This window comes from Notolepis coatsorum (genome assembly GCF_963971535.1).
Source record: "Notolepis coatsorum genome assembly, chromosome: 13".
NCBI lineage: Eukaryota > Metazoa > Chordata > Actinopteri > Aulopiformes > Paralepididae > Notolepis > Notolepis coatsorum.
In genome coordinates this window covers 82741289-82766214 of record NC_140177.1, presented here as the reverse complement: position 1 = coordinate 82766214, position 24926 = coordinate 82741289, and the positions used below count along the sequence as shown (strand labels likewise).

The 24926-nt window shown below is 41.7% G+C and overlaps 1 protein-coding gene across 1 annotated transcript in view; it reads left to right on the top strand.

The window, feature by feature from the left end:
- Window positions 1-24926, top strand: part of tnr (tenascin R (restrictin, janusin)) — a gene marked incomplete at both ends in the record, with an annotated part of 302941 nt that overhangs the window by 232 nt on the left and 277783 nt on the right. Inside the window, 4 exons of the mRNA XM_084327726.1 lie at window positions 441-642; window positions 3143-3243; window positions 3975-4137; window positions 5221-5697. Of these exons, the coding sequence (XP_084183852.1) occupies window positions 441-642; window positions 3143-3243; window positions 3975-4137; window positions 5221-5697 (943 nt within the window). The remainder of the gene's footprint in view (window positions 1-440; window positions 643-3142; window positions 3244-3974; window positions 4138-5220; window positions 5698-24926) is intronic.

Genomic DNA, 24926 nt, shown 5'->3' with positions numbered 1-24926 from the left:
GTAGAGGAGTCATCTGGTAATTGGAAGGTTCTTGGTTCGATTCCGGCTGCATGTTGAAGTGTCCTTGAGCAAGACACCTAACTGCTCCCGATGAGCAGGGTGACACCTTGCATGGTTGCCTCCACCATCAGTGTGTGAATGTATGAGTGAATGGGTGAATGTTATATTATTATTCATTACTTGGTATTTTTATTTAGTATTTTGTATTATTAGTCTTGTTCTATAAGTAACACATATTTATTATTGTCTTATTACTATTATTGTTGTGATATTATTGATGTTGATGTTGTGTTGTTTGTTAAAAAAAAGAAAATAATTAAAAAAAAATTACCAACACATTCAGGTCTTTTTTTTTATATTCTTTTTTGTATGTGTTATCCTTCATCCTTCATGGATTCTACTGTGGGTTTCACAACAGTCCCTCTCTTCTACATCCTCAGATGTCCCAGGCCGCTCCACCAGGAGCCACCAGACTTGTTCGTACCACCAGGGTGAGGAGACAGGCTTCTTTAGAAGACCCCACCGCCAGCCCAGCCAACCAGACGATGAGAGAGCAGCCAATGGTGTTCAACCACGTCTACAACATCAATGTCCCACTGGAATCCCTGTGCTCCGTCGACCTAGCAGACTCAGAAGACCCAGGTGAGCCTTATCAACTGAACCCTTTCACTGAAGAGCCATAGATCTCCCCATGTATTTTGCAGTTGTAAAGTCAGTCCAAATCAGTTTTTACGGTTCTTCTCCTGAGGTACTGGGGCTCGGTTACTGCTGGGTTCTCACAACCTCTAGGCCAGTCGTATTTTGATGTTGGTCTTTGTCATATTATGTGCACTTTTTAACTGCAGCTCAATCAATCAATCAACCAATCAAAAAGCAATTAATCAATACATCATCACATCAATCCATCAATCCATCAATCCATTATCCATCAATCTATCAATCAATCAGAGGAAGTATGGGTGCAATGTGAGAGGCAGGGGCGGAGCTAGGGGGTGGCTACCTGGGCTCAAGCCCCGGATGTATTCTGAAAAGCCCCGAATCTATTTAAAATATTTTTTTTTTTTTTTTTTTTTTTTTACAATTCATCATTGTTACATGAAAATATGTTTGCACCAGATTTAGCAGAAGCTAATTTCCATCTGTGGTCTATCCAGCTGCTAACTGTATTTGAGTGAGTTAAGTCTTGGTGTTATGGTAGACTCAGACCTAAGCATTAAATCACAATCAACAAGTTGACAAAAACTTAATTCTTCCACCTTAGAAACATAGCTAAAGTACGGCCATTTATAAATCAAAAGGACGCTGAAAACCAGATCCATGCCTTTATCTCAAGCCAACTCGACTACTGTAATGCACTCCTTACCGGCCTCCCGAAAAAATACGATGATAACTATTTTATTGCAATGCACTATTGCATTATTTTATTCTATTTTACTAACTATTTTATTGCACTGCACTATTTTACTTTGTATCAGTGAATCATAGACGCCTGGCCATAAGAGCATTCGGAGCATCTCTGCTCTCCCACTATTGAACTTGGGGGAGCAAAGGTATGATCTTGCTCCACCACTTTTTGATAATATGAAAAATATGATATATCCCCCCCAAATATATAAATCTAACCATAACTACGTTATGGTTAACTGAGTTTTATAGTGAAAAGAGCAGCTTTATTGGTCAAGATTGAAGGCTCTATATTGCAGGAAATTGCACGTACAGGTTCATTAAATTCAAAAAAAATCTGTCGTGGAGGGGGTCATGCCTGACCCCCTCCAAACCACCCCTTGCCTGACCAAAAAAATTAAAAAAAAAATTAAAAAAAAAATAATATTAAAAAGAAGAAAAAAATAAATAGGGGGCCCATCTGGGCTAAGCCCCGGATCTCCCACAATCCTAAATCCGCCCCTGGTGAGAGGTCCTGTTAACATGTTACATTGTTACAGTATCAGTCTACATAATGTATTTTTGCCTGCCCTGTCTGATATTTTGTTATGATGTTACAAGGAAACCTGTATGGGAGACACAATATTCATATAATGGCATATGAATATGGTACAATGCAACACCTTATCGGCCACAGTTATCATTTAATGATAATCAGCTGTTATTTGGTTACAAATCAGCTGTTGTTTGCGACCAAGATGTCTGTGATCGAATACTATAAATTATGCTGTGTTTGTCACAGCTGGCTGGCAGTTAGATACTATTTTATGGTTTCACCTATTTCAATGTCTCGGCTTGAAATATATTTGTTTTGTCAGACACACGCAGAGCATAAAATGATGGCAGATGACTTGTAGGATGAAACAGTGTTTTATTTTTCAACAATTGAAAAGTTATTCATTTCCCAGATCGAGTCATATTGTCTGAATCCTGCAGAAACACCTATTATCTCCAAAACATACTTTGACATTTTGCAATGCATTATAAACAGTATGACTCAACCTCAGATGCATGGGACTTACACAGTTTGTACATATTGGAGGCAATGTCAGCTGTCAATTATAGAAAAATGAATTGTGTTTGAACATCCAAGGTCGCAGGACAGTGTTAATATGGCTTCCATGTTATGGTCCTTTGATCTGCTGTCATACGATTCAGATACATGCGTGTTATGACACACACTTATTATTAGTATCATTATTATTATTATTATCAGCAGCAGCAATTTCCGCAGCAGCATCATTATTATTGTTATCATCATCAGCAGCAGAAGCAGCAGCATGACCATCATTATTATAATTATTATTATTGTAATAATCTTCTGCAGGAGCATCATTATTATTATGTTATCGTCACAGCATCATCATACTTTTTCTTGTATTATGTTATTATTATTCATATTATTGTTATTATTCATATTATTCATATTCATATTCATATTCATATTCATATTATTATTATTATTATTATTATTATTATTATTATTATTATTATTATTATTATTATTATTATTATTATTATTATTATTATTATTATTATTATTATTATTATTTATAATAATAATAATAATAATAATAATAATAATAATAATAATAATAATAATAATAATAATAATAATAATAATAATAATAATAATAATAATAATAATAATAATAATAATAATAATAATAATAATAATACCCCCATCCTAACTTATCAGGGTCCCGGGCAGGGCTGGAGTCTAGGCCTCCGATGGAGGGTCCAACAGGACCCAGTGGTCCCACTGAATACACAGAGCAGACTGTTGATGCAGACAGCCAGGTGAGATCTATAGAGTCTGTCCTCGTTCTCATTCCTTTATGGAAAGGGGAACATGTGTATTTTCCCATTTCAAAATGAAGAATAGAAAAATGTGGTCTTATTGAATGTAAAATGTTGTCCACCTGTATAAAGTATAAATATTAAATTTAATACGCTTGTATTATATCAAAGTTTGCATTATAGGTCATCATCATACCAGTCTAATTATGACTTCTCACCATTACCATATACTGTCACTGTCCTTAACACATGTTGTGTTCATAGGTGTATAAAGTGTATGTTTTGGTCAATCTCAGCCTACCTTCCATTCTGCTATTGATGTTGAAAAGGGTTGAAAATATTCTCCATGAAACTTGAAAGTCATTAAGCAGGTAATTTAGCAACGGGGAGCACCCAGAAGTTAATGACAAGTGCACCCAACTGAATGCGGAAGTTTGACGTTCTGAGCCTCTAGTAAAGTCAAAGAGGGTTTATATTGGTACAGTGAGTATTTTCCACCCCTTTTCAACATCAATGGCATCGTGACTGGCATTTAGTAAGGTAAGCTAAAACACACACCGTATACACCTACGAACACAACATTTGTTAAAGACAGGGGCAATATTCAGTAATGGCGGGAAGTCAAAGTTAGACTGGCATGATCCTTTAAAAGGGTCCAACATTACTTATGGACGAGAACACCAGCTCCCTTTCCACTTTTCTTACCATTCATCCCCTGTATCCATTGGCAGGTGACGTTCACCCATCGTATCAACATCCCCAAGGCAGCGTGTGGCTGTCCAGCAGCTAACACAGTCCAGCAGCTGGCCATCAGGATTGAGATGCTGGAGAGGGAAGTATCTCTGCTCAGGGCACAGTGTGGCTCTGGTTGCTGTGGAGAAAGCTCAGTCATGGGTGAGTTTTGTTGACAGTCAGAAAGAGTGTTGGATAAAAGTGTCCATAAATTGGGTATGTTGGGAGAAAGCTTGTTTATAGATTAGAGTTGGTGGATGATTAATCACAGCTCCGCCAAGTGTGACTGAGAAATGACTTGGACACATGCTGCATCTGAAGCAAGTGAGCATGTGTTCCAACCAATCAACCAACCAACCACAGATCAGAGTGGTTTTAGTTGCTCCTAATGATTTATTTAACTCTTTAAAGTTTGAGCTTGTAGCAGTACATAGATTCAAGATTGATTCAAGAGGTGTATTTATCACATATATACCAGGACATACAGTACAGTGAAATGCGGTTGGCCATGCCTGCTTCGATTGTGCAAGAATACAATATTAAATAAAATAAGTAGAAGATGATAAAGTAGACATAAAATAGACATGATAAAATAGACATGTTAATAAATCCTGAGATAATGGTGAGCTACGAATTAAAGGCACTGGGTCCTATGTTCACTATACAATATACAGTTTTACTCTATGTCCCTATGCTTTACTTGCTAGTACTAACTATACTACCGGTATACAATAATCACAACAAGTTATTTCCTTAAAGTGAATTTGTTTTCCCCTTCCTTTAAATTGTCCTGTTCTTATGTGTTTAAAGTGACCTGTGGTGCGTTTGTGTGTGAGCGAGTGCAACATAGATGTTGGAGAGTGGCGTTAGTTGTCCAAAACCACCACCAACGAGGGGTGTAGAGAGACAGAGAGAGAGAGACACACACAGATAGAGAGAGAGAGAGAGAGAGAGAGAGAGAGATAGAGAGAGAGAGAGAGAGAGGGAGGGGTTTTATTTCCATAGGCCCTTTCACAAGGTAACACAGGTGTACACATGTTATTCTTAATTAATGTCTAACCTCTCAGAGATTGAAAGAAGATTTGATCTGACAGCACACGAGACAAACAAGAACTTTTGCTGCATGCATCTCTAGGAAAATAACACAAAATGCCCACATCCATCGTGGTCATTGTTGGTACAAACACAGCTTTTAACACAAGTTTTCTCTATAATGCTCAGTAGTTCTCCCCCTTCGTCTCCCAGGCCGGTTGGACTTCATTCCCGGTTGCAGTGGTCACGGCAGCTTCAGCCTGGACCTGTGTGGCTGCATCTGTGATGAGGGCTGGACGGGCAAGAACTGCTCCGAGACCCGCTGCCCAGATGACTGCTCTGGCCAGGGCGTCTGCGTGGAGGGCGAGTGCATGTGTGATCGCGACTTTGGAGGCGATAACTGCTCAGAGCCCCGCTGCCCTTCCGACTGCTCGGGTCGAGGCCTGTGTATCGACGGGGAGTGTGTGTGTGAGGAGTCGTTCACAGGAGAGGACTGCAAGGCCGGCAGGTGTCTTAATGATTGCTCAGACCAAGGGACGTGTGTGAATGGGACGTGCCAGTGCCGGCCGGGCTACGTGGGAGATGACTGCTCACTGGTGTACTGCGCCAACAACTGCAGCCGCAAGGGGATCTGCAAGGAAGGCTTCTGCGTCTGCCAGGAAGGATATGCTGGAGATGACTGCAATTCAGGTAGGCCGGTGTTTCTTAAGCTATGGGTCAGGACTCAAACTGGGGTCTGTATACAATCTGTGGTGTCATTTTGGTGCTATAATCTCTGTTTTGGTATTGACGTGTATAATCCTAGTACCGGTAGTTATGTATTAGGATTTTTTACATTCCTCATTGAAATCTTACAGTGACCCAGTGGAGGTTTCTCTATGACAACACGTGAAATTCAAATTCACTCATAATTCATAATTATTATTAATTTACATATATATATATATATATATATATATATATATATATATATATAATTTTTTATTATTATTATTATTATTTTTTTTTATTAGAAATGTTTTCCTCTGTAAAAAAAATGCCAGTGCATTTATTTTTTCTTCAAAAATGGCCAAAATTGACAGCTCTGAGCAGGCCTGCACTGCAGTAATGATTGCAGTAATATTCGTGCAGAATATCTGCACAGGTTGACCCAATTTAAATAAATAATAAATAATAGCCAATCAAAATAGGCTATTAACTTCATCTAAGCACGGTCTGTGCAGTTAAACTATTGCCATTGAATGGGGGATTGAATGATTGACAGCCTTGACAATCCAATAATACACAGAGGATGAATGATTGGCAGCCTTTAAAATCCAATCAGAGATTGCTGCATCGCACAGTCAAAACGGGTCCAGCTGCAGGTTCGGAGGTTAGGTTTAGCTCGGGCCAATCTCAAGTTTCTCAAGTTTCTTTATTAGTTGTCATACAGAAGTACAAAATACTTTTATACAAAATGTAACATAAAGAAGCATTTTGTATAAAAGTATTCTGTACTTCTGTATGACAACTAATAAAGAAACTTGAGATTGGCCCGAGCTAAACCTAACCGCCGAACCTGCAGCTGGACCCGTTTTGACTGTGTGAAACATAGCAAGCTAGTAGTTTAGTAAACTGTACAGCTATAACAACACAGGCTAAATTAAACTTTGCGCCAACATTAGGACCGAAGTATAAACCAGCAACTGAGCAACATGAAGAAGTGGAGTTATGCATCTGGATCAGAAAAAAAGTTGTGGATGCAAAAGTAAGTAGGCTACAGTGTTTGTAAAAGCTTGTATGCTAACAGTAGCTAGCCAGCTTAGCCTACATCACAATGATGATCACCAAGCTAACTTACTGTACACACTGTAGGGCTGGGCAATTAATCGAAACAGAATCGCGATATCGATTCATAGACCTATGCAATCTAATTTCTAAGCTAGTTATTTTTTTTTTTACTTTTTAAATAATTTTATCTGGGTTGAACATGATTTGTGGAACTCTCTCTGGTGTTGTGGTTCTGGTATTCACATACCTTTGGGAAGTATTTCGACATGCACATGGGTATCTTAGTGGTGTAGTGGGGATCATCCCTATGTTCCCCGGGTCCTATGTTCCCCGGGTTCTATGTTCCCTGCTTTGATTGATTAATAGATTGAACATTTTATACATTTTTATTATTTTATTAATTATTAATGTCCGCCTTGTTTCGAACGGTTAAGCTTAGGCCCTCTTTCGAACTGGTTAAGGTTAGAGTTTGGAATCAGGGCTGGTGGTCTAAACATTTTAATCAATCAATCAATCAAAGCGGGGAACATAGAACCCGGGGAACATAGGACCCGGGGAACATAGACATGCTCCCGTGTAGTGTATCTTGTAGACCAGGCCCATTGCAAGTTGCTGTACTCTGCCGTCTACTCTAAGCCATCCTAGGTTGTCAAAGTGGGCAGGGGTGAGGTGGGTTTTAGGAGTAAGGTCAAGCAGTAGTCTGACCAGTTTGTTTTGTGATGTTTGTAATCTTGTTTTTAGTGCCTTTGAGGTGCTTTGGTACCATGAGGTGCAAGCATAGTCGTAGTACCCTTGAATGAGTGCTCCTGTTAGAGTCTTCAAGGTATTCTTGTTTACCAGAGAGGAGATCCGGTACAGGAATCTAGTTTGTTGGTTGACTTAGTTTTATTACATTGGATCCCATTTTGTCACAGGAAACATTTGCCTCTAATTTCATCTTTCCTTTTAAGATAAGATAAGATATTCCTTTATTCATCCCCTTGGGGAAATTCAGGCATCATAGCAGCATGGGGGAAGGGGGGGGGGGGTACAGGTAGTGAAAACAACACAAGCAGTGTAAACAAATAGGTCAATATAATTTACTATCTAACTAACTGAAATATATTTTCACAGTGTCACATCAGGTGTAGTATGCATAAGGTAGTGTTGTAATTTACTATCTAACTAACTGAAATATACATTATTCATTATTCACAGTATCACAGTATCCATATAAGGTGCAGTATGCATGAGGTAGTGTTATTGTCCTACTTGGGTTCCTATTAGTTCTAGGTCGATGTCTGGCAGCAGTCCCTGCCCACTGTTGTGGAGCCTGATGGCCACTGGTATGAAGGACTGTCCGAGGCGGTTAGTTGAGTGTCGGGGGGGTATGAGTCTGTGGCTTCCTTGTCACCTTCACCTAATATGTTTTGATCTGGGCCCCGTTCCATGTACCTGGATAACTGAGTTAGCCGGATAACTTTAGCTGGATAACTGGGTTAGCCGGACTTTCCGGTTTCATGTACGTGGATTTTCCAGATCACCATGCCAACAGATCCAAAAGTTTGAGCCTGCTCGAAAGCAGAGTTCAAGTTCAAGTTAGCCCGATCACGCAGAGCCACGCCCCCGCAAAGAAGTGACAGCTCGTTTCCTGAAACTATTCCCACAGTCTACGATCTGCATTATACCATTCTGAATTACGTTTTTGTGCTCCATTCTTCCAGAGGGGGCTTTTGAAATGTAAAATAGACCCAAAATGCTGATATTAAATTCACTTTGTCCTAAATAATGCACGTTATATACCGTGGCGACGGTGGCGCTCGCTCGTGCGATGTACACAAAAATGTGGTTATTTTAATTGTAACTGGGATTAAGATGTCTGATGAGATGCGCTGTTTGACGGATTTGAGAAATTGAATGAGCCGTTGACGTCACATGAATGAATGAGGATAAAGAAATAAAACTTCATTCAAAATAAGGAATATTCTAAACACGGGTCTCTCGTTCATTAATGTATAAACAATGAATTTATCCCATCTGGCACAGTGGCCCAGCGGTAGTGCTCAAGCCTGCCAACCTTGCGACCCGGGTTCAAATCCCGGTGTTTCCAATATGATTTTTTTGAATATAATATTAATGATTATGCGCCAAAGTAGCCTGGTTTTAAGTTAAAATATTATAAATCTACATGCATTGAGGATGTCATTCTTTATATAGCTCTCAACGTGCACCAAATTGAATTATTCCTATATTGCAAAAACAAGGAGACGACTAGGGTCTTGAACCCCGGTCGTCCGTGTGAAAGTCAAAAGAACAACCCGTTAGACCACATTGGAGATAAGTTAAAGATTGACTATACATCAATCAATGGGCAAGAGGGCCGTATCGTAATTCTGTATAACAGTTAACTAATTCTTTTCGCTAGCAAGATCTCATTTGATTATTCAATCCAGCAGGCAAGTTTAAAGAAATATAATCTGATTGATTGAGGTAATGAGGGACTTAGAATTAGCCTATAGATAACGCATTTAACTTGTCGGCGAGGCGATTGAGCCGTATTGCAATCTGTCAATAAAGTCTTAAATCAATTAATCAATCAATGCTGTTGAGAATCAGGGTCTCTGCCATCGATACGTGCTGGCTTTTCACCTAAAACGGCCGCGTGCATTTAGCCTGACTCGCAAGTCTGGCTTGAGTTAACGAGACTGAATCCACCTTTGTGAAACAGGAAAATCCCGGCTTCGAACATCGGGTTAACTGAAGCTGGATAATGGACATCTTGATCGACTTAGTTGAACCACGTACAAGAAACAGGGCCCAGTCAGGTGCGCTGTTACCTAATATGTTTTGATCTGATCAGGTGCGCTGTCACCCAATATGTTTTGATCTGGTCAGGTGCGCTGTCACCTAATATGTTTTGATCTGATCAGGTGCGCTGTCACCTAATATGTTTTGATCTGGTCAGGTGCGCTGTCACCTAGGGCTGGGCGATATGGCCAAAAACGTTATCGCGATAAAATTATAAAATTATTTTCATATAACTCGATATCGATAATTATCGTCGATATAATGTCTGTCAAGTTTAATTAACTTCTTATGCCCGGCGCCGATGGACGGGCTATTAATAGCATATATATATATAATAGACTTGTTTTGCTGCTGCGAATGTTGATGTCGTCCGCGCACGTTAGCAGTTAGCCGACAAGCGGAGTATCTCATGACAGACAATGTACTAAATATTACCCTAAAATATTCTCTTCCGCCCCAATATATTGAAACAACGTCCACTGTATACCCGACACTACTATAAACGTGGCCTCAGAATTCACGACACACACATACTCGGCACGTAAATATATAAAATAGTGCCGCGCAAGCTAGTTATCCTAGCCAGCCTGTTGTGTCTAAGCGGTGTATTCCATGACAATGTAATAAATATTACCCTAAAATACTCTCTTCCGCCCCAATATATTGAAACGACGTCCACTGTATACCCCACACTACTATAAACGTGGCCTCAGAATTCACGCCACACACATACTCGGCACGTAAATATATAAAATAGTGCCGTGCAAGCTAGTTATCCTAGCCAGCCTTGTTTACTACTAGAGTCCTACCTCTCTACCCAGAGGTGCACCGCGGGTCTCCTTCACTGTCGGCCATCTCCTTCACTGATTGGTTGTTAGTGTGTGTGCTGATATTCAAGCTTGGAAAATCGATATATCGAAACTTTGCGACCACGTTTCATGTTTATTTCGAGGAAATAATTTATCGCGATAGTTATCGTTATCATTTTATCGCCCAGCCCTACTGTCACCTAATATGATTTCATCTGGTCAGGTGCGCTGTCACCTAATATGATTTCATCTGGCCAGGTGCGCTGTCACCTAATATGTTTTCATCTGGTCAGGTCCGCTCTCACCTAATGTTAATATGTTTTCATCTGTGTCCACTGACACACAGTGGGGGATGTTTTAAAAATATAATTTAATATATAATATAATATAATAATTTGTGCTTCACCTAAAAATTTGGTCAGCAGCCTCCACTGCAGTGACCTGCAAGGTAATGTGCCAACTTGTGCTTGTCATTACCATTGGTTTCAATGAGGATGGTGACAATACACATTGTCAAGGCATTGCTGACGTGAAGCCTTCGTAATGAAACTGTTGTGCTTTATAATGTGTAACGTCAATAGTGTGAATGGTAAACACAACACAAGTTACTTCCCATCCTAAAAGAGAAATACCTTTTGGTTACAGGGATATAACCGTGCAGGCAAATACATTTCCTTGAAATGAGTGAGACAAGCCATTTAATTTCCACATGTACTCTACAGCCGAGCACACAGAGACCCTGTATTTTTTAGTAGTAGTTTACTGTGCCACAGCAGTAAAATGTTAAGCGATACTGAATAATAGCACAACCTGTGCTCATCCACAATCAGGCTCCCATGGGACATGCAACACACTACAAGCTCTATTATCTAGCCACTATAATACATTATCATCAGGCCAAAAGACTTCCCAGACAAGGAGTCATATATTTTGTGTTAATGGGAATACTCTCCCTTGCAATAGCAGCGGAATCCACAGGCCTTGACTTGGGATGTCACAGCCGCAGGCATGGTGGCTTTTAGTGGGCAAATGACACACACTTGCATTGGTGTGGCCGTTTCTATCGCTCTGTCTTTCTCGCCACTTACTATCGTATTTCAGAAAAAAAAATGGTTGCTTCTTATTATCTATAATATCCTCTTATTGACTTACTTGACTTCAACCTTTGTACTCCCTGCGGAGCATAGGCCACTGACAGTTTATTTCCATGCTGCGTGGTTTTTGGCCTCCCGAACGATGTTGTGCCATCCCAGTCCAGCCTCTTTCATTTCCCCTTTCCCAAGAATGGTGCCACGTTTCCTCTTTCCGGGTGGGTTCCATCGTAGGGCTTGCCGGGTGATGTTTGTGTCTTCCTTTCTCAGGGTATGGCCGATCCACATCCACTTTATCTTCTTTATTTCTTCTGGCGGGGGTAGTTGTTTTGTGCACTCCCACAGGTCCAGATTTGTAATGACACTTGGCCATCTCACTCTTAGAATGCGGCGGAGGCAGGAATTTATGAAGGACTGTACTTTCTGCTTCAGCCCTACGGTTGTCGTCCAGGTCTCCGAGCCATACAGGAGTATCAATATCCTCTTATTATGTACTATCAAAAACTAAAGCGCTGCTTTGGTTGTCCTGGTGGATCAGTGAACTAAAACACATGTGAACGTGTTAGATTGTAGCTTCAAATCCCCCTCCCATCCCACTGATCTATGCCCCTAGTTAACCCTCTAAAGCCTACATAGATAAAGGTTTGCCTGGACATAGTTTTATATTTTTGCCAATTATGAGCTTATTATTTGAGTCAGTATCAACTGTTGTACTTGTATTATTCAGAGGAGCATACCCCTTTATTTCTGGGGCAGTGTGAAATCACCATCATACATTACCTTATTACCATTACTTTAATTGAGAAAAAGAAACGGCTAGAGAGAAAACTGTGTTTTGTTGAATAACACCATATATATATATATATATATATATATATATATATATATATATATATATATATATATATATATATATATATATATATATATATATATATATTATTATTTTTTTAATCTTTTTTCCCCCTTTCCCCCATCCCAATGTTAGTCGTTATGCCAATTCCCAATCCCCTACCTGGTCGTTGCGTGCTCTGCCCCCTACCGTCGGTCTGGGAGGGCGGAGACTATCACATGCTTCCTCCGACACATGTGTAGCCAATCCCCACTTCTTTTCACCCGGCAGCGCGGACTCTCACTGGGGGAGTGTAACGTGTGGAAGGATCACACTACCTCTCCCAGGAACAGACCTTGCTGTGCAGGCGCCCCGACCGATCTGTAGGAGTCGACCAGGACCCACCCTCGCCGGCTTTCCCACCCGCTAACACTGCCAATTGTGTTAGTGTGGACGGTCGGCCAAGCCGGAGGCACCACAGCTGGATTCGATCCCACTGTCTCTGTGGTGGTAGACAGACGCTTAGTCCGCTGCGCTACCCGGTCGCCCTAATAACACCATATTTTACATGGGAATTATTGTTTTTCGTAACATGGAAAGTTCTACTTTGACTTGGAGGAAAGAAAGAAAGAAAGAAAGAAAGAAAGAAAGAAAGAAAGAAAGAAAGAAAGAAAGAAAGAAAGAAAGAAAGAAAGAAAGAAAGAAAGAAAGAAAGAACGAAAGAACGAAAGAAAGAAAGAACGAAATAATGAAACATTGCTACAGCTGCTACAGTACACACATACAACCTCTGTATCTCCCATGACACGTTTCACTGTATGTGTACAGTATATATGTACAGTATGTACCTAAACATATGTTTTACACACACTCAAACACACACCCACACACACACACACACACACACACACACACACACACACACACACACACACACACACACACACACACACACACACACACACACACACACACACACACACACACACATATATATACAGTATATGAAATAATAGGCTGTCAAAGTTAACGCATCATTAACGCGCTAACGCACAATTCTGTTAACGCCACTATTTTTTTTATTTAAAAAAAATACTCTCATTGATACTATGTTTGTTTCTGACTCAAAGTGTGTGTGTGTGTGTGTGTGTGTGTGTGTGTGTGTGTGTGTGTGTGTGTGTGTGTGTGTGTGTGTGTGTGTGTGTGTGTGTGTGTGTGTGTGTGTGTGTGTGTGTGTGTGTGTGTGTGTGTGTGTGTGTGTGTGTGTGTGTGTGTGTGTGTGAGAGATAGAGAGAGAGAGATGGGGGTGAGAGAGATGAGGAAGGGGCAAGAGAGAAAGAGAGCTGGGAGAGTGTATGTGTGTGTGAGAGAGAGAGAGGGGGGGGGTGTGAGTCCTCAGCCCTTGTGTGGGTGAATGTAACAAGTTCCTAACGTTTTATTTCCCCTATTATTTCATGCACACTTTATTCATTGTTTTAAATTATTATTTTCTTTTAAGTTATTTTGTGCATCACTCTGTTTTGAATTTGATGCAAATTTGCAGTGCATGAGGGTCATTCTTTTGTGTTAAATGCTGCATGAAGCAAGCATTTGTTGACTCATGTTGATAAGAGTATTACAACTTGAAAAATATCCGTTTAAGGTAGATTATCGCAAGTTAACTATGGGCAATCATGCGATTAATCAGATTAAATATTTTAATCGGTTGACAGCACTAGAAATAATATAACAAGTAATACATTATTTCTTTCAAAAGCACAGAAGAAGGTAGTGTTTTTTACTACAGTATATATATAGCCATGCATATATATATATATATATATATATATATATATATATATATATATATATATATATATATATATATATATATATATATATATATATATATATATATATATATATATATATATATATATATATATATATATATATATATATATATATATATATATATATATATATATATATATATATATATATATGCATGGCATAGGGTTAAAAGCAATCACCTTTTGTGTGTCTCGGATTGAAACAACGGGGTGCCTGGCTCTTGCGATGTAGACATAGACTGTGTTGAAGGTGTAACGGCGGTAATTTGTCAAAAGTCACATTCACTGCTCGGAGAAGAGAGAGAAGTGCCACATTAGCCAGCTGCAGCTGAGAGCAATTTCTGAGCCTCGCTAGCCTGACTTCACAGCTATCTCCCTGTTTCTTCTGCTGTTGACAGCTGTCATCACACTGGCGACAAGGCAGAGAGAGAGATGGAGAGAGACAGAAAGAGAGAGAGAGAGAGAGAGAGAGAGAGAGATAGATAGAGAGAGAGAAAGGGGAGAAAGAGAGTGACAGAAAGATGTAGAAAAGGGGGATAAAGAGATAGAGATACAGAGAGAGAGACATGGGGGAGAAAGAGAGAAAGCAGGGTGATAGAAAGAGAGAACGTGTGAGAGAGAGAAAGGGGGATAAAGAGAGTGACAGAAAGAGGTATAAAATGGGGATAAAGATAGAGATACAGATAGAGAGAAACAGGGGATAAAGAGATAGTGCAGGGTGTCACAGAGGGAGATAGAGCAGGATGTCACAGAGTGAGAGAAAGAGAGCAGGGTGTCACAGAGCAAGATAAATGCAAATATCATATCATATCAAGATAGAGAGAGAGCAGGGTGTCAGAGAGAGAGAGAGAGAGAGAGAGAGAGAGAGAGAGAGAGAGAGAGATATTGTATTACAGAGGTGAGGGTACCTATTTGTCTGCCTCTCTCTTTATATCCCTCCATACCTAGTGAAGGTAGTATAGACAAGCTAGAATTGCTTATTTCTTTGCAATCAGAGGGAAGCGTAGCTGGTGCTCACGATGGTGAGGCTGTCGAATACAAAATCAGGCAGTTCAATTACCAGAGTGGTAAAAGGGTGGCAGGCGCAAGTGTTTCATATTATCAAAAAGATGAGGAAATAGTGATGTGATTTTGTATTCAATGATGGTGGCCTATTTTCTCACCCTACAAAAAAATAATGGAGCTGTGGAATTTAAATGGGCTATTACTGAGGATGAGGTGAAAATTATACACACTTCTACAGTATCGTACACCAATGTACAGTAATGCACACGAAGCAGCAGTGAACTCCTGCTGGGGACATGTTAACATTTTGATATTAAACAGCAAGGCGCCAATGAGAGTCGCACAAACTTTTTTTGTATCCACTTTTTCTCCTTCTTTTTCCATTTTTCTCCCATCCCAATTTTGTATAGCCAATTCTCCCCTCCCCTGTCTTGAACGTTGCTAGACTATGCCTCCCACTGGTCGGCTGTAGTGCGGATAGAAGCCTTGCATCACGTGTCCCCTCCGGTACACGAGGAGGCAGCCGGTCGCATATTTTCACCAGACAGCTCGAACTCTCTGTGGCGAGGAGTAACGCATGGGAGGCTCACGCTGCCCCCGATACTTCCTGTCTCTGCTGTGCAGGTGTCACCCAACCGACCTGTAGGAGTCGCTGTCCACAACGTCCAATCCCCACCCATCGACTTTCCACCCGCTACCTCTGCCAATTGAGATAGTATGACGACTGGCCCAAGCCGCAGGCAATACTGACACCGGGATTCGAGACCGGAATCTCTTGCATTGCTGACGAGCGCAATCTCCGCTACGCCACCCAGCCGCCCAGAGTCTCACACACTTGACATTATGAGAGAAGAGATATTTGAATATGTCACACCGTTATTGTTCTCAGCTCTCAGATCCAATCTTCTAGAGCTCAGCTGCATGGTGTCTTAAGTTTAGTTTAATGAAGTTTAATACAGCCAGCTTTACAACTTTAAAAGGAACATGCCAACATTATGGGAAATGTGCTCCCCATCTTTTCCAGAATCAGACAAGAACATAGATACCAATGTCCTATATGTGCTGTATTGTATTGCATTGTATTGTATTGTACTGTATTGTATTGTATTGTATTGTATTGTATTGTATTGTATTATATTGTATTGTATTGTATTGTATTGTATTGTATTGTATTATATTGTATTGTGTTGAATTGTATTGTATTGTATTGTATTGTATTGTATTCTGTTCTTGCATAATTGTCTGATGGAAAAACACAGTCAAGGTCATCTGTAAAGGTCAGAGCCAGTAAAGGCAATAGTCTTTATTTTGCTGCTCACATGCTGCCTGGTCTGGATCAAAACCCATCCATAGCTTGTTTCTCACACATGATCATTAATCGAAATTGTCCCCTTTTTCAATACTTTTTTAATCCTCAGCCGGGATAACTCCTGACAAATTATAGAAGAGTTGCTTCACTAATATAGGTAACACTACACGTAAACACGGGAAACCCCAGCAGGATACACCAGTGAAAATAAGAGAACTGATGTTGTAATCGGGAAGTCGATCAGGAAGCTCTCCGCTTGATTTATCTAAAACAGCAAATATGTTACTTGCCCAATTGGATAACTCATCCGCTCCTCTAGTTTTTTGAGGTATTCAAACCCAATAGGAAATTATAAGAAAGACAGGCACATCCCTGGCCTATAGGATGGGCACTGGGTCAAAACATACCTTGAGAGAACCGCACACCAAAACAGCTGCCATTGAAAGGACTTGTATTGTCTGCTGGGACGTATTCGATCACCTGGCTCTTCCACAGACATCTGAATATCCATAGTCCATACTACAGTACTAGAAACACACATGACATAACACACCTGTTGCAAATTGCCATCAATCAAATAGTAGCAAACCTTACATTTCATATTTTACATATACACAGATTTTAATATAAAGTACATATATACAAAAGGTACATCAATAAAATTATAGTATACAACTCATGTACCCCCAATAGTTTGTACTCCAACAAAGGACTCAGGGTAACTGGCCGTTATACTACCTATTAGAGGCACCTCTGTCTATTTATAAGATATTATTTTGACATAGGAATAATCTAACACCATTATGCAGAAATTAACACTACGAAAAGAAGACACAACATTCAGAAAGGCAATATTACTATTAGATACATGACACGTAGGGTATTCATTAACAAAAATTCATAATGTATGCCAGTCCACATGGGCATTTAAGCGTGTATATGACATGTAGAACATGCAATAATACCTTTCATGTTGTATTTTCTTCCTTTGTGGGTAATTGAACGAGTCCGTTTTGTGTGTGAAATGACATTGTTGGCAATGACCACATGGGTAGTTTCCAGAGGGGACCGAGCTAAGGGAATGTGAGGCTGATGGAGGGGGAATGTTGGTATCCAAACCCAGCCAAGGTCAAAATACATTCTGGTACATTCCCAGCTGCTCACATAAAGCAATCTTCCATTTTTTACACATCAGAAGGTACAAGGAATAACCTGGCAACTAGTTCACTGAGACACGTAGATTGTGTGTAGCAGCTGATGCCGTGGCCTCCACAGGCCTCGCGAGTCTCTCCCTGAAAGAAGTGGGTGCAGTTTGGAGAGATCCGTGCCTACAAGAGGATTTTGAGGCTACTACAAGGATAGTTTTCAACAAGATTGTCAGATTGGTTGTGATACCTTGGTATAATTAGACCATTGCTGAAACAATTGGTAGCCTAATTATCATGATAAACCCACATTTCCCATAAACCGCGTAGCTTCAATTCAATTTTGTGGACAAGAGGAGAGGGTGAACAGCCCTTGCTAACTGTGAATGTGAAGTTGTTTGGTAAATGGTGCAAATGGTAGCGCTTTACAATTTTGTTCCTCACATTCACCCATTCACTCACACATTCACACACCGATAGTGGAGGCAACAATGCAAGGTGCCAACCTTCTCATCGGGAGCAATCAGAGGTTAAGTGTCTTGCTCAAGGACACTTCGACAAGCTGCCTGGGAGGAGTGGGAATCCCACCGGGAACCATCCGATTACCAGACGACCGCTCTACCTCCTGAGCCACTATTGTTGATTAAGCTAGTTTTGGAAATGCTTCCTTTGCACCATAATAACTTCAGAAGAACTCCTGTAGAACCGACTCAACAACATTTCAATATAAAATTGAGGATATCAATGGACTTGTCATGGTCTCAGCAGTTGTCTTTCTCAATTTTCCGTCTCAACATGCTTCTGCAGTAATCTTGCCAAGGTATGGACATTGATTTCACAGTGATATATTGAAGTGGAGATCCTCCTAGTAGTGTTGTTAATGATAAAAGGGCCTATGGTAACCTTTAGAGAGGGGGTTTTAGTCAGACAATCATTGTACACACACACTCGTATTAACATAATGCATGCGCACACACACAGACACACACACAGACACACAAACGCACGCACACACACACACACACACACACACACACACACACACACACACACACACCAAAAGTAATTTTCAGGCATATAACTCAATATTGTATGACTTGTCTTTCACACTCTATCACGTCAGCTTGAGGACAAATAATCTTGACTTTGACTAAAATTATGTTCCACTGCCTGACAAAAGTGTTTTCATCAGCCGTAACCATTCAGCTGAACTGAATACAAAATTATTATTTTTCTCAATGACACTTAGGGCTGCTTTGACAACTCACATATTGTAGCTCCCTTCTTTTGTGAGAAAGCAGGGCAGATAAATTAGTTTTGTGATCAAGCTTGAAGAGCAGGTCAAGTTCAATACTTGGCTGTTGTCTGTTTCCAAAAAACTGCAGACAACTGCCAAAACATAATACACACTCAGTGGTCATCCGTCTCCTCTGCTGCATACACACACGGTTACAGGATAGCGATGACACATCTGCCTCCATCGCCGAACAGCACACCAGCCCCCCTGGCGCATAGCTCTCCGGCAGGGTTTCTGTCGCTGGCTGGGAGGGCTTGTCTCACGGCTGCTGCTGCCCCCTCCTCTTAGACGCTGTATCTCCTCTGTGCTGTGATGTAAAGTAGCCCCTAAATATATCTGATTACAACATTATTGCATCAAAAAAGTAGTTTTTGTCTAAATGCTCCGGTATATCACGAGCAGCCACAATCTATAATTGTTCTACAGCTAAACGAGCAAACAAGATGATGTGGCGGAAATATTCTCGCTTGTTCTCAGTAATTTTCCATCTATGTCCTGCTGGTATCGGTTGCACAATGAGAGTCTCACACACTTGACATTATTAGAGAAGAGACATTTTAATTAATTTTAAGTCCATGAAATCCTCTGCACTGATATTTTGGGATGCCAAAACAAAGCTAGTTTACAAGCTAGTTTTCAGAAAATAGGGCTCCGGGCTTAAGAGGCCTCTTAACCTACATCCCAAAAGTGGGAATTTTCGTTTTCGTTTTTGAGGACTGCATAATTTTTTTGCAAACCAAAATACCATACTTTATACTTATAGCACATGCATGAGCCTGGTCTCTTTTGAAAGATAACATTCTGAAGTTTATGATACAATAAAGAGATAAAAGATAAAAAGATCAATAAAATCAGGTGAGAGACAGATGTGGATGAGTGGGGGGGGGGGGGGGGGGGGGTTGGAACATGACTGGGAGATTATTTGAAGGGGAGGGGGGATCATTATTCCACAGTAGTTTTAGAAAATCCTGTTTTCATTAATTTTAACACAGTATGATAAATCAATACACCAAAAAGAATGTTCTGTGCAACCATCCAAACCATACAGGTCAAGTCAAGTCAAGAGTTTTATTTGTCACAGCATACAAGTATACAATGAAATGCGGGTGGTCTTGCCCGCAACGATGTGCAATACAGTAGTACAACATATAATAGAATCCAATAAAACAACATTGTGCAATAAACTGGTAACATAGTGGGGCATCTCGGTATTTGTACATAAGTTATTTACAGAGCATGGAGGACATGCTAGGTCCTTTGGTAGTGCAATGCACTGTTACTGTTGCTATACTATTTTTAAAGTGACCTTTCCTTTGTGGCCATAAGTGTGGGTGTGTGCAGCATGAGTGTGTGCTTGCTCATGTTAAAGTGGCTGCTAGTGTGCAAGCGTGTACAGTGTGCGTGTCGTGTGTGTGCTCATGTGTGCTTGTGTGTGCTTGTGTGTGGAGAGTTCAGTGTTCTGTGGCACTCAGTGTTCAGTGTTCAAGGCTCTGATGGCCTGGGGGAAGAAGCTGAGCCGAAGCCTCTCTGTCCTAGTAGCTGGGGTTCGCAGGCGTCTGCCTGACCTCAGCAGCTGGAACAGGCTGTTGTTGGGGTGGTGAGGGTCTTTCATTATTCTGCAGGCTCTGGATTTGCACCTCTTGTTGTATAGAACCTGCAGGGGAGGTAGTGCAATACCCGTGGTACGCTCAGCTGAGCGCACCACTCTCTGTAGGGCCTTCTTGTCCTGTGCCGTGCTGTTTCCATACCAGGCAGTGATGTTTCCAGTCAAGATGCTCTCTACAGCTTCGGAGTAGAAGGACTGGAATATCTTCCCATATACTCTGAACTTCCTTAACTGTCTCAGGTGGTAGAGGTGCTGCTTCGCCTTTTTTACGACTGTGTCTATGTGTGTTGACCATGTCAGATCCTCTGAGATGTGGACCCCCAGGTACTTAAAGCTGCTCACCCTGTCCACGGTAGCCCCGTTTATCCTCAGTGGTGTGTGTGTCTCCTGCTGTCCTCTTCTATAATCCACGATCAGCTCCTTGGTTTCACCAATGTTCAGGAGCAGGCTGTTGTCCTGGCACCAGCGTTCCAGTACCTCAACCTCCTCCCGGTAGGCCTTCTCGTCGTTGTCCGAGATCAGCCCCACCACCACTGTGTCGTCTGCAGACTTCACTATGGAGTTGGAGCTGAACTTGGCCACACAATCGTGTGTGTAGAGTGAGTACAGCAGGGGGCTCAAAACACAGCCCTGGGGGGACCCGATGCTCAGGGTGATGGTGTTGGAGGTCTGACCCCCCACCCTGACCGCCTGGGGTCTTTCACTCAGAAAGTCCAGTATCCAGGCGCTCAGGGCGGAGCTCAGACCCAGCTCGATCAGCTTGTCCACCAGTCTGGTGGGGACTATGGTGTTGAACGCTGAGCTGTAGTCAATGAACAACAGTCTCATATAGCCCCCCTTCTGGCGGTCAAGGTGAGAGAGGGTGCTGTGCAGTACCTGGGAGACCGCGTCGTCAGTGGACCTGTTTGTCCTGTATGCAAATTGCATAGGGTCCATATCACTGGGGAGGGAGGCACAAATGTGATCCTTGACCAGCCTCTCGAAACATTTCATGACCACAGAGGTGGGTGCCACCGGTCTGTAGTCATTGAGACATGTTGGGGAGGGTTTCTTCGGTACAGGGATGATGGTAGACATCTTGAAGCAGGCAGGGACCACTGACTCCGCCAGGGATTGATTAAATATGGCGGTGAACACAGGGGCTAGCTGGTTGGCACAGGACTTAAGTATCCGTCCTGTTATACCATCTGGGCCAGCCGCTTTCCTGGTGTTCACCTCCATAAATGCTCTTCTCACACTGTGTTCCGACAACAAGAGAGCGTCCACGCCCGCCCGCGGTTCCTCCTGATACCTCCACGTCTCCCTCTGTGCCTCTTCCTGCCGTTTCCTTTGTCTTTTTCGTTGTTGTCGTTGTCCCGCCTGATCTCCGTTGGCCATTCTAGTCTCTTTTTAGTCTGCATGTGTCTGACTCATTTCACACACAAGATGAGTTCATACAACTAATTTAAGTTTCACCAGCAAATAAACAATGTAGGACATTACAAGCTCACACAGACCATAAACAGAAGAGCAGTGAAGCGAAGAGTATCATTGTGTTTTATGATGAACAAGAAGAGAGAAGATGGACAGAGAGAATATTGTTCACCGTTTATGTGTACCGAGAAAGGGATTATGCTATTACAATTGTAATTTGTATGGTGTGACTATACTAACTGGTGCACTGTCTAAATTGCATGAATCAATTTGCAACATTTCGGTGCTAGACCTTCATCAGGAAAATAGCTTGTTAAAGTGCCTGTGAGCCTGCAACCATTCACATTCCTCATGTGCAATAGGAAGGCATAAATACCAAACATTGATTTACCATATGACAAATCTCCAATATCATACATGGAGCTAGAAAATATATATTGGCAATTGCTTAAATGAAATGGGTAATGATGTCCACAGGAGGTCTGTGTGTGGGTGTGTGTGTAATATCTCGCAAACCATGGGGCCGATCACCCTGTGCCTTGGCACAGCAAGTTACAGAGGCACAAGGATGAGCGTGTGGGAATATGGTTCACATGTGGCAATGGAAAGTATTTTTGGGGAATTCATTTCCAGCATTCTCCATGTAGACTTTCATGTAGTTCTTTGTGTAGTTGTGGTACACCTTTTTACCACCAGAGGGCAACAACAACGGCTTCAAAATGCTGCTACTGAGACTACTGCGAGGTGCAGCCATTCACCTCTATGTTCACTATTTTCTCAGCAACTGAGCAAACTGAGCAGTACATGGATTTCACCATTGACATCTCTGCTAATTGTATGTCTTAACCAGCTAGGGTTTCAGTCACTCAGTTGAGAAACCATAGCATGATTTGCAACTGTGCTTGAGACTTCAGTATATTTGCATCCTTTATCTAACAGGGTAATCACATTGGGCCTCATTCACCAATAATCTCTTATATATTTTCGTATATTTTTTCTAAACTGTCTGTTAACACGTTGAGTGTCACGCCCCTTCCGGGAAGTGACCTGGCCTTGCCATCCATTAACCCCATGTAAACGTAGTTGTAGTTTGTAGAGCTAAACCTATATTTAATAGTATAGTTATGGGTCTAATAACACTGTCAAGTGGCAGTGAGTTGCTTCCAGTCAACGTGCAAAAAGTTAATAATTTTTTCATCCGTACATTTCCATTTTATACCGTTTTGAATATGAATAGCCTATAGTTTGGGTGCTTCTGAGTAATTCCAGGGAAAAGACACGGAAACAGCGTTTTTGTGTAATTCAATAAACACGTTGTAATTTTTTGCCTGATTATCGAATGTTCCTGAAATCAACGCTAGATCATCACTATCATCCTTCCTCGTGCAAGCATGTAATGTGGTTTAGACCGGCGCACCGAACGGCACACAGCCACACACATAAAACACAGATAGCTTCAATCGCAGTAGAAAGAAATATCAGATCAACGCAAGCTTTCATATATAGTGTCCTTACCTGGTATCTGATGTACCGTAATGCAAAAAAAAGAATCCAATTATCTGATCGCCATTCCAGTTATCCACACCGATCCTGTCTCCGACGTTGTTGGGCATTGCACATCAACGGGCGGGCGGGGTCAGTTGTCCAAACCATCCCTACAAGCGCGTGTTTTGCCGGAGTGTTTAGGACCCGCCCCCACGCCGCAGCTCGGTAGAGAAAAGAAACAAACCTGTTTATAATAGAGTGCAATAATGGCCGAAGGCGTTAGAGGGCGGTATAAGACCGCCTGCCAGCTCAGACACACTCAGAACAGTATGCACAAGGTGCCCCGCTGAATTATGAATGGCAATAGCGATTAAAAGAAATACCGTGAGAAAAACGTAGATCTACGTTTCCGGCACTCAACGGTTGGGCGACAGAAACGTAGTTCTATGTTTTCGGCAACCATAGTGTTAAGAGTAAAATAAGAAAAGTCACTGCCGCATTCATAAACCTGTTCTTAACGATTAAGCAGCCAATAGATCTAGAGTCTATCTGCATAAAAGCCTGGCTGGGAGTGCACACAGTCCAGTGTCCATGCTCCAAGTCAGACTGGATGGCACATAATGGACTCTCTCTCGATCTCTCTCTATCTCTCTCTATCTCTCTCTATCTCTCTCTATCTCTCTCTCTCTCTCTCTCTCTCTCTCTCTCTCTCTATCTCTCTCTCTCTCTCTCTCTCTCTCTCTCTCTCTCTCTCTCTCTCTCTCTCTCTCTCTCTCTCTCTCTCTCTCTCTCTCTCTCTCTCTCTCTCTCTCTCTCTCTCTCTCTCTCTCTATCTCTCTCTCTCTCTCTCTCTCTCTCTCTCGCATGTGGGCCGCACCGACCCGGTCACACTCATCGTCCATTCTGGGCTGATAAAAGGAAATATATTATATATATAATATGACCCAGTAATGAATAAACAAATAACAGCAAATACAGTATTTGAAAACATTGTTAGGCTGAGTAAGATCCGTAAATGATCCCTTGAGGAAACGACCAGCCCATAATTACACCTTCACCTCCAACTCCCCGACAGACTTGACTCCTCCTCCGAATGGCAAGGCTCTCCGTCTGATTTCCCCTGGCATCAATGATCCACATGACACCCCACCACCAGCCCAGGAGGGACTGGCCACCGAAGCCCCGCCATCAAACCTCAACGACCCCTGTATCACCCCAATGCCGGCCCAGGAGGGACTGGCCACTGAAGCTCCGCCCTCAAACCTTGACGACCCCAACAACGACCACCACACCACCCCACAACCGGTCCATGAGGGACTGACCACTGAAGCCCAGCCATCTCCTCTCTCCTCCCCCTCATCACCCTTTCCTTCTCCTCTGCCCCCTCATCACCCATTCCCATTCAATCACAAGATGAACAAACTAGTACACGCTGCACTTGTGTGTGGAAAGACTGTACACGCACACAGTTTCATGTCGGAACAACAATTGTGGATTATAGGAGAGGACAGCAGGAGACACACACACCACTTAGGATA